Raw genomic sequence first — 17,457 nt, forward strand, 5'->3', positions numbered from 1 at the left:
TACCTACTCATCTCAAATGGAGTACTAGCCATTCTCAGTTTCTAACAATTACCACAATGGATCAATCGAGTTTTGCCTTCATGAAAGTAACTGTATATTGATAAAGCAAATATTCAAATTTTAAACATCAGATAAAAAATGCTCAAATTTTGTAGAACACGGCCAGATGCCAACTGTGAGTGGTATGGTCGTTTTCGCCCAAAACAAAAATGTTTTTTTAAGAGTTTAATTCTATTTTAAAACCCAAATATTATACGACAAGCAAATTAAACCAAAATAATTTTAATGGTTTTACAACATATAATTATGGAAATCACAAAATAAGGAACGAAAGCAAAAGTTTGGTACATAACCTTCCGCAAAATACAACTGAATAATTGAGTTATTGGCTAAATTACTTAATTGTTTCTCATCCTCAAAATTATTTGTCGGCCAGACGGTCAAAGTAACGAGTGAAGAAGCACTTGTCAAGGTCAACCGTAGGACCGTAAGCCCTCAACTTTTGATCAACAATCATTTCAGCAGAAAGTCCCCATTTCCCTAAGGTTTGATCATCATGATGTAACGCAAGACTGTACTCACCTTCATTCCCTAACTCCATGATTCGAACCTCGGCATTTTTGGGACTTATTAAATTATCAACTTGTTCTGGTGTCCATCTGAATATTCTCATGAGCAATACTCGAAGGGTCAATCCATGACTGATTACAACAACATTTAGGTCATCCTTAGCACCATAGGGAATCATGTCCATGTCTATGTCCCTCCATAGAGAATCAATAAAACCTGTATTAATGAAATTAATATTGCAATTCAATGCTAAATGTTTTCTACTCAATATTTACTTATCATTAATTTTATATACTCAATTATTTTTAATTTATGTGTGAATCTATTTACTTTTTAGATTGTTTAAAAAAGAATAATTTCTTTCTAAATTTGAAACAATATATTTTAAATTTCTCATTCTACTCTTAAAGAGAAACTTTTATATCTAAACAAATATTATGATATGTTTAAGACTACAAGCTTAACTGTCAAATATTATGGCATGTTTATGACAACAAATTTCAAAATTTTCTCTTTTCTTTCAATTCGTGTCCCGTTAAATAAGCTCACAGTTGAAATAGATAGAGTACTAGATACATATAGAATATATATATAAATTCAAGTTATATTTATCTGTATAGACTTTCTATTAGACATCAGACTTTCTTATCTCTGTTAATAATATCATGAGAATCTCAAATTGGTCGGCTCCCAAAAAGCTTGTAAACAAGGCTTGTGACCTCCCTGCGCAATTTCTTCCGTCAATTTTTCAGTTGGTTTTGTCCGTTCGGTATGAGGGTTGGATTTTGGCAGTAAGAAGAGTTGAGAAGAAAGACAGCTAAAAGGGTCAAGAAGCGAAGTCCCAGGACATAGAGAACATAGGCGAAATGATAATGGTACCCAAAAAGTAATCTGTGATTAACGCACCCAAAAGCGGCAAAAGGAACGTCGTCTCAGACCAGGCGTTCAAATTCTTCGCCTATGAGTGCACCACTAATAACTCAATATTCAATCAAATGCACATTCAATATTTGTGGAGCATGTATGTCAACTAAAAAATATTAGAGTAATACTTAAAAATACATACATAAAATAGCAAAAAGATTGTGCATTCACATGCCCCATAGACAAACTTATAAATCCGCCCCTGGCCCCGTCTCTCCAATGATGAAGTACGCGGATTTCCATCCACCGGAGTCGGAGATGTTGGCTAGTCAGACGCAGCCTTCAACCACTTCGCCAGCAAAATGATGTTTAACGACCACTACTGACTGCTTCACTTTTTATATCTCCTTCCCTAATCCAGTTCTAAAAGAAAAACATATATTCTTTGTTTGTTTTCCAATATGATCTGCTTTAATCCTTTAAGGTTTCATTCTTTTACCATTAAATATAAATCTTAACTAGCTAGCATTTCAAAAATGAAGATAATTATGATGGATACTATGTATTTGTTCCACAGCAAGATTCAACTTACCAAGAAACAAAACATCCACATTTTAGTATGATGAAATCAAACTGCAATTCGTTAACAAGATTTAGTTGAATAGATATATACCTGAAACCCGGTCATACACATCGGCGGCCGATTCTCCACCAGGAAATCTGTAGAAGAACTTTCCATATTTTTCTCTTTCCATCTTATACTCCTCCATCTTCTCTGTATTCTGAAATTTGGCATAGTCCATTTCTCTCAACCTACATTCTTCTCTTACCCCTACGATCTCGCTGCTGCAAAACGCAGCGCCTATTTCTTTCAGTGTTTCCCGGGTGCGCAAGAACGGAGATACATAGAAATAGACCTTACTAGTGCAATTTCCTTTGTCACAAACCACGCCGCGGATAATCTCCCCGGCCTTTTTGCCTTGCTCTTTGCCTTTCTCTGTGAGTTGGACTCTATGGTCAGGTGTGATGGCGTACACATCTTTGTCTAAGTTCCCCTCACTCTCACCATGTCGCACCAGTATGATCCTCTTAGGCAACTGCCTTTGCTTTTCCCTATTGTTAGTTCCGCTTTTAATTGTATTTCCCATTTTAACGTCCAAACAATTAGATAGAATGGCTTATGACTGATTTGTGGACGCATGTAGATCGTGATAATATGTGTATATGTAGATGCTTTCAGCTTAATTACTCCGTCGTTTCAACTTATATGACATACTTTTTTCCTATTAGTCAGTTCAAAATATAATGATACATTTGCATAATTAGAAATAATTCAATTTTAAACTTTCGCTTTACTCATTTTACTCTTAGAAACTTTTATAACCACATAAATGGAAGGACTCCACAAAATTTTTAACTCTTAAACTTTGAAGACTATAAATTTCAAAAATTTTACTTTATTTTTTAAACTATGTACAGAGTCAAACTAACTTATCTAAAACAGTTTTTTTTCCCTCCTATTATAGGTAATTTTATAATGCTCTCTACGGAGATTTTGGTGCTCCTTCCCAAAGAGACTTCACTTTAAGAACCCAATACCTTTAATTAAGAACACAGAAATCTTAATGGTAGATTTTTTTTCCTTTCTTTGTTTTCAAACAAATGAATAACTAGCATAGCTGTAGCATTCCAATTTCGTTCGCTGAAAGAAAGAACACACATGGCCCGTGGCTGAATAAATAGTTAGCGACCATTACAGCAGTAACCTGCATACATTGTTTCTAATTATTAAATTATATCAATAAATAATGAATCGGCTAAGAACTATTTCTCATTTGCCAACTGTCCGTTTACAGATATAAACAAGTCCAATACCTTTAAATAATACTCTCTCCGTTCCGGTTTATATGAACTTATTTCCTTTTAGTTTCGTTTCAAAAAGAATAACCTCTTTTTAAATTTAAAAATAATTTAACTTAAACTTCCAATTCTACCCTTAATGGGAAGCTTTTATTACCACACAAATACTCTGGACCCCTTTTTGACTACAAATTTCAAAAGTCTTCATTTTTTTTTAAAACTTTGTGCCCAATCAAACAGGTTCACATAAATTGGAACGGAGGGAGTAACATTTAACTATTTCACGCCTCCCACTCTTTTTACTTTCTAGTTTATCACTTCAAATTATTTCTTCCGTTTATTATCTCAAAAATATTTAAAATCATTTAAGTTTTATTAGATCTTCTTATAAATAAAAGTAATGGATCAACAACAAAAATAATAATTACTATGTAACATTCTCAAATAAGTTGAGGTCAGCTATATGAATTCTCGCTAACCAAGTTTCTTTTCTTTTTTTGAACTCATTTCATGTAAATATTATGCACATAAAAATAGAAAATATTAGTAGCTATGTGTCTTTTCCTCAACGATAACTATGCATCAGCCTAAATAAGTTGGGCTCGGTCATATGAATCCTCACTTATTCATTTGTACTCAACTTGCATAATAATAATAATAATAAAAATAATAATAATAATCATAATAATAGAAGTTTTCCAATAAGTCTAAAACATATTCCCAACTAGTTATCACCTATATGGATCTTTTTTTATTGTGCTCTATTCTTAGCTAAATGATCTGCACTGGTTCCACGAATTGAATTTGTAGATCTTTAGAGACAACATCATTCTATGTGATGTTAGGTCTAAACCGTCCCCCTTAACACATTCACTTACCATAGTTTTACACTTACACACCGGTACATCTATAGGTCGACACATGACAAGACCAAATCATCTCAAGTTGTGTATATTTTCAAATATAAAACAAAATCTCTAGAAGGTTGAACCACTCCTACAAAGCATAGGAACCTACAATAAAAGTGCTAACGTCTTAAATATTGTAACGATCCAATAGACCGTTTTGAGTATTAGCTCCTCATTTTATGATTTGAGACCTTTCATAGAGCTATTTGATGATTTATGTCTGTATTATTTTCGAAAAGCTTAAATGTGAATTTTTAAAGAAAACTTGATTTTTGAACTTGAAAATGGTTAGAATTGACCATAGTCAACATTTTTGGTAAACGACCTTGGATCGGTATTTTAATGATTTCGGTAAGTTCTTATAATAATTTTGGACTTGTATGCATGTTTGATTGGAGTCCTGGGTAACTCGAGGCCGTTTCAGCGCTTAATGTGAAAAATTAAAAATTTGAAGTATGAATTTTGAAGTTCTTTGAGTTTTGGTGTTTGATTCTTGATTTTAGATGTTATTATGATTATTTAAGCTCACAAGAGAGTTCGTATGGTGTTATTATACTTGTATGAATGTTCGAATTAGAGTCTGATGGGCTCGAATGAGTTACAAACTGATTTGTTAGAATTTTTGGAATTTTTGTAGTGTTGTAGTGTAACGATCCGACTTGTCATTTTAAGAATTAACGCCTCGTTCAACGACTTAAGGTCCCGGAAAATTTTATAATATGTATTATGACCGAGGGTGTGGTCGAGTTTGATTTTCGGAAGATTTAGAATTTAATTGAAAGAGAGAATTCTCATTTTGAAGCTTAAATAGAAAGAGTTGACCAAAGAGTTGACTTTTGAGCTAACGGCCTCGAAATAGAATTTTGATGATGTCAATAGCTTTGCATGGTGATTTCGGACTTAGGCGCGTGTTCGGATTTGGATTTGGAAGTCCGTAGGACAATTCGATGCATTTTGGCGAAAGTTGGAAAATAGACGATTTTCGGAAAGTTCGATCGAATGTTGAATTTTTGATAACGAGGTCGGAATCCGATTCTAGAAATTATAATAGGTCCATTATGTCACTTATGACTTGTGTGCAAAATTTGAGGTCAATCGGACTTGATTCGATAGGTTTCGGCATTGAATTTTGAAGTTGAAAATTTCATAATAGACTAAAGTTTCAAGTGAGTTCGCACAAGACCTAATTTCAAACGAGCATACCTCTCTTGTTATGACCAAATTACCAAAGGCTGACAGAATGCGATTCTGTGACCAATTATGCGACCACTATGCGACCATTATGCGATCGCAAAATGGTTATGCGACCACAAGCTTGTCGCAAAATGGTCCAGAACGGCCCAGTTCTGGGCACCGATTTGTGCGATCATTTTGCGACCCGCACACCAATTGTGCGGTCCATTGTGCGACCGCATAACTGAGTTCGGAGGGTTAATTTTTTAATTTTCATAACCCAACTCCATTTTGATAAATAGGCTTTGGGGTTTATTTTGGGACAATTATTTGAGGTTTTTTAGAGATAAGCGAGAGCGTTCTAGAGAGAGAAAATAGATGAAGTGTTTTGTTCATCAAGATCTTTTCCAAACTTTGAAATCCAACAAGGAAATCTCACAAGTTCTTCATCTAAGAGGTAAGGTTCCATACCCTAGTTTTCAATTTCGAATTTGGGTAGAAGATGGTTGATTAGGAGTATGATTCTTGGGTATGAGAGTATTATTTATACATGTATGTACCAATAAGATTTGTGGAAAGATTGTTGGGCTAAAATAAGTAAAGATTTAGTTGAGGAGTGAAGGAAATATTGTAGAAGAACCTTGTAGCCAAATTTTCACACCTAGTGATTGATAAAATGCTCAAATGAGCTGAAACCATGAAAATCTTCCTAATTATGGTTCACTTTTATTATGTTTCTAAATTTATTGAAGTTGCTGGGATTTTCGGAACCTCGTAGTAATGTAAGGAAGGCTCAAGAAAGATTGGAGCCGTCCGGAGGTCAATTCACGTGAGAAAGCTATTTTGAAATATCGACCTGACTTCAAAAAGGTAAGTGTCTTGCTTAACCTCGAGTGAGGAAAATTCCCCTTAGGCATTGAGTCTTATGTACAATTTGTGTAATTGAAAACCATGTATGCGAGGTGACGAGTACGTACTTGGTTTATATGTACAAATTTTATTGAGTTAAAATCTTGAGCATACTGTGTAGTAAATTGGATAATTGTTGACATATATTTAATCATCTATTTGTTATGCCTAAATCCCTATTGTTGACTCTGTTGTTATATGATAATTTGATGTGATAGTTATTTGATTATTTATGAAATTCCGTGAATTTGCTGGTTTGATAATTATTGGAATTTAATTTGATTTTGAATTTTCCCCTATGCAAATAATTAATTAAATGAGCTTAAGAAGAGGTGTTTAAATAATTATTGAAAATTTGGAGTTAATGAAGACTTTGCTTTATGTTGAATAATTTCTATCTCTGTTGATTGTTTTTGGGTGTTGTACACATTGTGTGAAGCCTTCGGCTATTTGATGTGAAATTAATTGGCTCGGTTGTATCTTTGGAATTTTGGTTGTACCCATTGGGCAAATTGTGATATGAATTGATTTTGTTATGTTGCCGTGATAATTTTCCGTGTAAATTGTTGTGTTGTGTTAATTATTATTTTGAAGATATAAGGGTGACATTTCACCGTTGATATTATGTGGGTATAAGGGTGGCATTTCACTGTGGTTGTGTTTGTTGGAATATTGTCTGGGCTGAGCGATAAGGGTGGCAATAGGAGCGGTAAGGGTGGCAGTATGAGCGATAAGGGAGGCTATTGATATTGTCTGGGTGGAGCGATAAGGGTAGCAGTAGGAGTGATAAGGGTGGCAATAGGAGCGATAAGGGTGGCTATTGTCATAGACGATATGTGATGATGTGGGGTTGATGCTTTTCATGTGATGTTGTGATATTCTTGTGTTTATTTTTATACCTTGTGTAATTTTTCTTGTTGTTGATAAATTGATGACAATCTGATTTATGTTGAAATTGAGAGCTTGTGGCTATTGCCAGGCGGATTACAAAATAAAATGTAGGCACGACGTGCTATGAGTAAATAATGAGGATCTTGGCACGTGAATTGTCCATGTTGTTGTGACATGAATTGTGGGCACGAGGCACCGGGAAAATATGATGATTTAATTATGGGCACGAGGTGCCGTGGAAATATGAAATATAGGTTGAGACCCGTGTTTACGAAAAATATGGAAATTGGCTGAGACCCGTATTTTTATGATTATGAAACGAGGTGTCACATGGTGATTTTTTAATTGGAAGAATTATATTCAAAATATTTATTTGAAAGGATTTTTATGTAGAAGGTATTATATGAAAGAATTATATTTGAAAGGTAATTATTTGAGAAAATTATATTTGAAAGAGAGTTATTTGAAAGAATTATGTGTGAAAGATATTTATTTGAAGGATTTGATTTATTGTGTGTAGTTGTATTTATTAATTATTGAGCGATATTAATGGTATTCTTGTTGTCTTCTATGCATATTACTGGTTGTTTTATTTTGCCCTTATTGTTATCTGCTTCCTATTATTTTGTATATTATATTGCACAGGCTATTAGACTTGTGACTGTCTTGACTATACCTCGTCTCTACTCCACTGAGGTTAGTCTTGATACTTACCGGGTATCGACCGTGGTGTACTCATACTACATTTCTGCACATTTTTGTGCAGAGCCAGGTATTGGAGTTATTGGACTTGAGAAGAGTTAAAGCGGGATCGTAAGGATTCAAGGTAGAGTTTCTTGGTCGTCGCAGTCCCTTGGACTCTTTTCATTTCATTATACTGTTAATTTTTAATCAAACAGTATTGTATATTCCGTCCACGTGATCATTCCATATATTCAGTTAGAGTTCGTGACTCAGCACTACCTGTCTTGAAAGGTTGTACATTCATATTTGTTCCACTGTTAGTTTTGGTTACTTATTTAATTAAAAAACAATGGCTCCAAAAATGTAATTGAAATCAGCTTACCTAGTCTTAGAGACTAGGTGTCATCACGACGCCTGTGGTGGGATTTTTGAGTCGTGACAAGTTCGTATCAGAGCTCTAGGTTCATAGGTTCTATGAGTCACGAACGATTCTAGTAGAGTCTTGCGGATCGATACAGAGACGTCTGTACTTATCTTCGAGAGGCTATAACTGTTACGTTATTTTCATTTCTTTCATTCTTGTCGTGCGGAATTTGTTGAATTTGGAATTTGAACCTTTGTATCTCCATTCTCTTACAGATGGTGAGGACACGTGCTACTGGGTTAGCTGAGCAGGCATCCGCACATACTGCTAGGGCTGCAAGAAGTCGGGGCCGAGATAGAGGTTGAGGAAGGGCACGTGCTGCGACTAGAGCACCTGTCAGAACAACAGTTGAGGAGCCACTAGTAGCTCTAGTTGGGGGACATGTACCAGAAGCACCTGCTGTTACCCCAGGACTTCAGGAGACTTTAGCACAGTTCCTGAGTATGTTTGGTACATTAACTCAGGCGGGATTGATCTTTGTTGCACCAAACATTCCGCAGATTGGGGGAGTAGCTCAGACTCCTACCACAACTCCAGAGCAGCAAGTTCACGTTGGACAGGTTCCGAGTGTAGTACCGGTATAACATGTTATTCTGGTTCGGCCTGAGGTCAGGCCCGAGGCATCAGAAGAAGAACAAAAGAGACTTGAAAGGTTTAAGAAATATGATCCACCAACTTTCAGTGGCACAACTACAGAGGATGCCCAAGGATTTCTAGAAAATTGTCACTGTATTCTCCGCACCATGGGTATTGTGGAAGTGAGCGAAGTTTTCTTTACTACATTTCAACTGTCAGGCGCAGCGTATCGGTGGTGGCAAATCTATGAAGAAGGTAGACCAGCCGATGCCACACCACTAACTTAGGCTCAATTTTCAGAAATGTTCTTGAAAGAGTTTGTTCCCCAGACTATCAGAGATGCATGGCGCACAGAGTTTGAACGGTTGCGTCAGGGCACTATGACATTGTCAGAATATGCTATCAGGTTCAGTGAGTTTGCCCGTCATGCACCTATCTTAGTTCCTATAATCAGAGAACGGGTCCGCAGATTCATTGAGGGGCTCGATTATGATATTAAAATATGCATGGCTCGAGAGTTGCAAACTGATGCTCCATTTCAACAAGTAGTGGAGATTGCAAGGAAGATTGAGGGTGTTTTAGGCGAGGAAAGGGAATCTAAGGAGGCCAAAAGGTCTCGAAGGTCTGGAGGATTTAGTGGATTTTACTCTTCAGCTAGAACCCATTATAGCAGAGGCTCGAGCAGTCGGTCAGCTCAGTCCGCACATCAGATTACTCGGAGTGCTCCAGTTTACAGTGCACCACCGACACGAGATTCTTACAGTGGTTATTCCAGTTATTCGGCACAGACTCAGTACGAGCAGTCGCGACCTCAGAGGGGTTGTTATGAGTGTGGTGATACTAGGCATATCATGAGAGATTGTCCCAGACTTGGGAGGGGTGGATTTCATCTCAACACTCCAGCCACAAGCTTTATTCCAGTTGATGCTCCACATGCACAGTGAGCTAGAGGTGGAGGAAAGGTGGGTAGTGGGCGCTTAAGAGGTGGAGGCCCGGCCCGTTGATTTAATCACTATGATTTGGCTGAGATAAATACACCAGATGGTGTTGTTACAGGTACGATCCTGATTTTATTATAAAAGGATATTTTCCTTAATTTGATTCAGTTCTAAATATTGAGGTAAGTCCTCCTATTATGCTCCACTTATGGGTGAGCTTCGTAAATTTGTGATCCACTTATATGTTTATCCCTGTTGGGAGATTTAAAGATGTGAACCCGTGTCTGTCATTTTATTTTTGGTACACCATTGAGGGCTATAAGCCCAAAAGTAATTTTTATTATTCATTACAGTGGGTTTAATGTGTTTCGGAATAATTGATTCCATTTTTTATGAATTATATGCCCTACCGATAGGAGGGTTCATTATATGTTGTAAAAATTATTTATGAAATATATTGAAAAGAAGAAAGAAAGGAAATTGAAAATTTCAGTTGGCACAATGTGCAACATATTTATGATTCGAAGTTGAGGACAAGATCCTCGCATTTTTACATGATGTGAAATATTCAAACCGGGCTGCAAGCCACGATGGAAGTTATGTAAGGACGAGGTCCTTGTGATGAAATATTTATGAGTTTAAAATTTTTCCTTTGTGAAATTTAATTGTACAATAGTATTAATAGGGAGTCATGCCTGTTAGGCTTATTTGATAATTCTTGTATATTTTTCTGTGCATATTCAGCCATTTTCGTGCTGTAAACATTGAGTTTTAACCTATGAGATGAGTGCCCAGGTGGCGTTAAATGTGACTCATTAATCCGAGTAAGCAATCATGAGGTCTTCATGCCTCACATTCTGTTGTCAGTGTTGTGAAAATTCGAAATGAGGTGGTGGTTAATATGAGATTAATTGATGATGCTGGAATTAATTATGAACAACTTTTAAGACCAGAGATGTGGTGATGAGCATACATATGATGTGCTTCATGTCTTGATATCATTATAATAATGCAGTGCTTGTAATGCTGAGATTGGTGTTAATGATATACACATTGTGGTATTTTGTTGGGTTGTGGATGTATTGTTAGGAGTTGTTTTGGTGTTACTCTGGCAGGTGGATAAGCCAAATTACAGGGGGGACTCTGCCAAAATTTCTGAAAAATTTGGGAGTTAGTAAAATTTGGAGGATTGAGATTTGCCAAGGAAGAGATAAATATGTTATGTGTTTGAGGGCGAATGATCCTAAGCGGGGAAGAATGTAGCAACCCGGAAAATTTTTGAAGTACTTCAACACTATCAAGAAAGTTGATGTGTGCGTCGGCATGAGTTACTATAGGAAGTTGAGACTAATATCGTGTGTCGAAGTGAAAATCAGGCATGTTGGAAATGATCGAAGAATTAGAGAATTTGCTTTAAAGCTTATAAGAATGGAGAAAAGAAATAATCTCAATTGAGATGGTGTCATCGGACACGTGTTAAATTGTGGGAACATAGAATCACCCACATGTGTGTAAGAATACACTCTGTAATTTAAAGTCCTCAGAAAGATTCTTGGCACGTTCAAGGATGAACGTATGTTTAAGAGGTGGAGAATGTAACGACCCGACTTGTCGTTTTAAGAATTAATGCTCCGTTCAATGACTTAAGATCCCGGGCAACTTCATAATATGTATTATGACCCGTGGGTGTGGTCGAGTTTGATTTTCGAAAGATTTAGAATTTAATTGAAATAGAAATTCTCATTTTGAAGCTTAAATGGAAAGAGTTGACCAAAGAGTTGACTTTTGAGAAAACGACCTCGAAATAGAATTTTGATGATGTCAATAGCTTTGTATGGTGATTTCGGACTTAGGCACATGTTCGAATTTGGATTTGGAAGTCCGTAGGACAATTCGACGCATTTTGGCGAAATTTGGAAAATAGACGATTTTCGGAAAGTTCGATCGAAGGTTGAATTTTTGATAACGAGGTCGGAATCCGATTATGGAAATTGGAATAGGTCCGTTATATTAATTATGAACTGTTTGAAATTTTGAGGTCAATTGGACTTGATTCGATAGGTTTCGGCATCGAATGTTGAAGTTGGAAATTTCATAATAGACTAAAGTTTCAAGTGAGTTTGCACAAGACCTAAATTCAAACGAGCATACCTCTCTTAATATGAAGAGTTATATGGTGTATTACCGATAAAAAATAAAGGTCTATGTGTATAATTTCTAACGCTTCAAACCGTTCGGCATTTGGACATTTCTACAAGCAGTTATGACCAAATTACCAAAGGCTGACATAATGCGATTTTGCGACTAATTATGCTACCATTATGCGATCGCAAAATGGTTATGCGACCGCAAACTTGTCGCAAAATGGTCCAGAACAGACCAGTTCTGGGCATCGATTTTTGCGATCATTTTGCGACCCGCACACCAATTGTGCGGTCCATTGTGCGACCGCATGACTGAGTTCGGAGGGTTAATTTTCCTATTTTCATAACCCGACCCCATTTTGATAAATAGTCTTTGGGGTTTATTCTGGGGCAATTATCTGAGGTTTTTTTTAGAGAGAAGTGAGAGTGTTCTAGAGAGAGGAAGTGGATGAAGTGTTTTGTTCATCAAGATTTTGTCCAAAAGTTGAAATCCGACAAGGAAATCTCACAAGTTCTTCATCTAAGAGGTAAGGTTCCATACCCTAGTTTTCAATTTCAAATTTGGGTAGAAGATGGTTGATTAGGAGTATGATTCTTGGGTATGAGAGTATTATTTATACATGTATGTACCAATAAGATTTGTGGGAAGATTGTTGGGCTAAAATAAGTAAAAATTGGGTTGAGGAGTGAAGGAAATCTTGTAGAAGAACCTTCTAGCCAAATTTGTACACCTAGTGATTGATAAAATGCTCAAATGAGCTGAAATCATAAAAATCTTCCTAATTATGGTTCACTTTTGTTATTTTTTTTAAATAGATTGAAGTTGCTAGGATTTTCGAAACCTCGTAGTAATGTAAGTAAGGCTTAAGAAAGATTGGAGCCGTCCGGAGGTCAATTCACGTGAGAAAGCTATTTTGGAATATCGACCTAACTTCAAAAAGGTAAGTGTCTTGCTTAACCTCGAGTGGGGGAATTTTTCCTTAGGCATTGAGTTTTATATGCAATTTGTGTAATTAAAAACCATGTACGCGAGGTGACGAGTACGTACTTGGTTTATATGTGCAAATTTTATTGAGTTAAAGTCTTGAGCATATTGTGTAGTAAATTGGATAATTGTTGGTATATATTTAATCATTTATTTGTCGTGCCTAAATCCTTGTTGTTGACTCTGTTGTTATATGACAATTTGAAGTGATTGTTATTTGATTATTTATTAAATTTTGTGAATTTGTTGGTTTGATAATTATTGGAATTTAATTTGATTTTGGATTTTCCCCTCTACAAATAATTAATTAAATGAGCTTAAGAAGAAGTGTTTATATAATTAATAAAAATTTAGAGTTAATGAAGACTTTGCTTTATGTTGAGTACTTTTTATCTCTATTGATTGTTTTTGGGTGTTGTACACATCGTGTGGAGCCTTCGGCTATTTGATATGAAATTAATTGGCTTGTTTGTATCTTTGAAATTTTTGTTGTAGCCATTGGGCAAATTGTGATATGAATTGATTTTGTTATGTTGCCGTGATAATTTACCGTGTAAATTGTTGTGTTGTGTTAATTATTATTTTGAAGATATAAGGGTGGCATTTCACCGTTGATATTATATGGGTATAATGGTGGCATTTCACTGTGGTTTTGTTTATTGGAATATTATCTGGGCGGAGCGATAGGGGTGGCAATAGGAGTGGTAAGAGTGGCAATAGGAGCTATAAGGGCGGCTATTGATATTATCTGGGCGGAGAGATAAGTGTGGAAATAGGAGCGATAAGGGTGGCTATTGTCAGGGACGATATGTGATGATGTGGGGTTGATGATTTTCATGTGATGTTGTAATATTCTTGTGCTTAGTTTTATACCTTGTGCAATTTTTCTTGTTGTTGGTAAATTGATGACAATTTGATTTATGATTAAATTGAGAGCTTGTGGCAATTGCCAGGCAGATTATAAAATGAAATATGGGCACGACGTGCCGTGAGTAAATAATGATGATATTGGCACGTGAATTGTCCGTGCAGTTGTGATATGAATTGTGGGCACAAGGTGCTTTGATTAAATGATAATGATATTTGGCACGTGAATTATCCATGCAAATGTGATATGAAATGAGGGCACGAAGTGCCAGAGAAAAATGCTGATTTAATTATGGGCACGAGGTGCCGTGGAAGTATGAAAATTGGGTTGAGACCCGTGTTTACGAAAAATATGAAAATAGATTGAGACCCGTATTTTTATGATTATGAAACGAGGTGTCACATGGTAATTTTTTAATTGATAGAATTATATTCAAAATATTTATTTGAAAGAATTTTTATGTAGAAGGTATTATATGAAAGAATTATGTTTGAGAGGTAATTATTTGAGAAAATTATATTTGAAAGAGAGTTATTTGAAAGAATTATGTGTGAAAGACATTTATTTGAAGGATTTGATTTATTGTGTGTAGTTGTATTTATTAATTATTGAGCGATATTAATGGTATTCTTGTTGTCTGTGGTGCATATTACTGGTTGTTTTATGTTTTCCTTATTGTTATCTGCTTCCTATTATTTTGTATATTATATTGCACAGGCTATTAGACTAGTGAGTGTCTTGACTGTACCTTGTCTCTACTCCACTGAGGTTAGTCTTGATACTTACTGGGTACCGACCGTGGTATACTCTTACTACACTTCTGCACATTTTTGTGCAGAGCCAGGTATTGGAGTTATTGGACTTGAGAAGAGTTAAAGCAGGATCGTAAGGATTCAAGGTAGAGCTGCTTGGTCATCCCAGTCCCTTGGAGTTTTTTCATTTCATTGTACTGTTAATTTTTATCAAACAATATTGTATTTTCGGTCCTCGTGATCATTCCATGTATTCAGTTAGAGTTCGTGACTCAGTACTACTAGTCTTGGGAGGTTGTACAATTATATTTGTTCCGCTGTTAGTTTTAGTTACTTATTTAATTAAAAACAATGGCTCCAAAAATATAATTGAAATCGGCTTACCTAGTCTTAGAGACTAGGTGCCATCACGACGCATGTGGTGGGATTTTTGGGTCGTGACATGTAGACCTCGCATTTGCGAGAGTCTATTCGCACATGCGAGACTTGCATTTGCGAGTGCTGGCTCGCATTTGCAATGTTGGGTAGCGGTTGGGCAACTTCGCATTTGCAATGTTGGGTAGCGGTTGGGCAACTTCGCATTTGCGAGATAATTGTCGCATTTGCCACCCTGGGCATAGTAGGGACAACTTTGCTTTTGCGAAGCTTTGTTTGCATTCGCGGAGGTTCTAGCCTTCGCAATTGCGAAGGTTTCATTGCATTTGCCACAACATGGGATAAGGGATTGTTCGCATTTACGACCAGTTGTTCACTTTTGCTTACATCACAATTAAGACAAGAGTTCGCAATTATGATATGTGCAGCTGGGTGAAAGGTTTGGATTTCATGATTTAGCTCATTTTATCCCATCTTTGAGACCTAGACTCCACATACAGGCAATTTTGGAGAGCAATGTTTTCCCAACTTCATTGGTTAGTAACTTTAAGTTATTTTCGTTCAATTTCATTACTTTTGCATAAATTGTTTATATTAAACCTAAGATTTCATAGAGTAAAAATAGAGATTTTGGGTAGAAATTTAGGATTTTGTATTTTCGAGAGATAAACCTTGATTTGAGGTTGGATCTCGAAACAAATCATATTTTTTGACTCTAGGGTGAATGAATAATCGAGATTTGGTTTTAATTTTAGATTTCAACCATGTGGTCCCAGGTTAACTTTTGTTGACTTTTTCAAATATATTACATATCAAACATTTTTGATACTTGGGTAGTTTCTAAAGCTTGATTTGATTTATTTGAGTGATATTTGACTAGATTTGGGTGTTTGGAGGCTTGTTCTAAAGGGAAAGCCATGTTGGATTGCTGATCTTATTCCATAAAGAGGTAAGTATCGTGGGTAACCTTGATTTGAGGGAATTAGGACATGATTGATCTATTTTCTACGTGATTTATGTGTTGTAACAATGTATATGCAAGGTTGGTGGTATATGCGTTGTCATGGGTATAAGTATGAAGGGTATTCTAGCTTACTTTATTCCTTAAATTATACCATGTATGTCCTTATTCGTGCTTTCCTTTATTACGAGCCATTATTTAATACATGTTTTCTTGATACATATATGCCCTCACTTATTAATTGTCTTCAATTGTTACATGCTTTTATTTTTCTTATGCTTTGATTCAATGTATTGTCCTTACTTGTTACATGCCCTTTCCTATTATTAGACGATGTTTTAATCTGCTTCATGCCCTTATTTTCCCTATTATCTTTACCTATTCCTTTTTTTACTCTATTCTGTTATGTTATATTGTGCGACCTTAGATTATCCTCATGTTACGACTTGTTTAAGTCTTGTTGGTATATGTTGTGAGGCTAGTTCTTGGATATTTCACTATTTGACCTTCCTTGTTCGTGATCGTACTTCCTTGGTAAATTTATGCATTCTACCTCCCTTTAATAGTATGTTGTGAGACTTGCCATGTTGAATGTTACTGGGCATTTTCAAATTATTGGATATATTGGGATCGGGTAGCATGCTACAACGGTACTGTTATTGATATAGGGATCAGGTTGCACGCCACAACGGTATTGTTATTGATATGGGATAGGGTTATGCGCCGCAACGTTATGAACACTTGTTGGTATTGATATTAGGAACGGGTTACATACCGCAACAAAAAGAATGTCTTGCAATTATTCTTGGTTGTTATGCTCCGCTACGGTGTTGTGTTATGAGGGTGTGATGATATTCTGGGATCCTCTGTTATTTATTCTCTTATTTCGTTCAATATGGTTTTACTCTTTTATCTATATTGCTATTACTTTCTACTTATTACTCGTACAAACTTACAGTGAGTATCTTGTCGTAGCCTCGTCACTACCTCATCGAGGTTAGGCTTGATACTTACTGATTACATGAGGTTGGTTGTACTCATACTACATTTTTATATTTTTTGTGCATATCCCGATATTGGTCCCAACAGCGTTCAGAGGTGATTTATTCAGACCTTTTCCAGCAGACTTGTGGTAGTACTGCTTGGTGTTAGCAGACCCTGGAGTCCCTTTCCTATCTCAACTTACTATTTATTGTACCAGGCAGTATTGTACTTGTCACGCCCCAAAGTTGGGGAGACGAGAACGACACCCGGTGCCTCACTTAACTGAGGGTACCAACCTCAGACTAACGGATTCTCAACATACAATGTCATACTTTGGCCATAAGGCCACATTGCAAGATAGTTTGTGAAAAAAATATAAAACTGAACGGAGACTAGCTCTGACTGAACATCAATCTAAAGATGGGCTGACAAGACCTTCATAACTACTACAGCTGACAAATAGAAAAAATATAGATACAAGGCCTACAAGCCCAACATACTTCATTGAGTGATAGAATATGTATACAAGCCTCTACTGATGGATGTACTGTGGTCGGAACAGGGCCCCGACATACTATATATATATATATA

At 36.1% G+C, this 17,457-nt stretch overlaps 1 protein-coding gene across 1 annotated transcript; it reads right to left on the minus strand.

Moving 5' to 3' along the window:
- Nucleotides 1-234: 234 nt before the first annotated feature.
- Nucleotides 235-2,621, minus strand: LOC107768033 (phosphoglycerate mutase-like protein AT74). Its single transcript, XM_016587138.2, has 2 exons — nt 2,108-2,621; nt 235-786 (listed from the first exon to the last, which is right to left on the minus strand). The coding sequence occupies exons 1-2, from the start codon at nt 2,580-2,582 to the stop codon at nt 422-424; spliced, it is 840 nt and encodes a 279-aa protein (XP_016442624.2). The 5' UTR covers nt 2,583-2,621; the 3' UTR covers nt 235-421.
- Between the last annotated feature and the right edge of the window lie 14,836 nt (nt 2,622-17,457).

This window comes from Nicotiana tabacum, chromosome 17, assembly GCF_000715075.1.
Source record: "Nicotiana tabacum cultivar K326 chromosome 17, ASM71507v2, whole genome shotgun sequence".
Taxonomy (NCBI): Eukaryota; Viridiplantae; Streptophyta; class Magnoliopsida; order Solanales; family Solanaceae; genus Nicotiana; species Nicotiana tabacum.

Coding starts and splice junctions, on each gene's coding strand:
- LOC107768033 (XM_016587138.2), bottom strand. CDS start 2,582: ATGGGAAATACAATTAAAAGCGGAACTAACAATAGGGAAAAGCAAAGG. Junction 787..2,107: donor TGTGTATGACCGGGTTTCAG/GTATATATCTAT, acceptor TCATTAATACAG/GTTTTATTGATTCTCTATGG.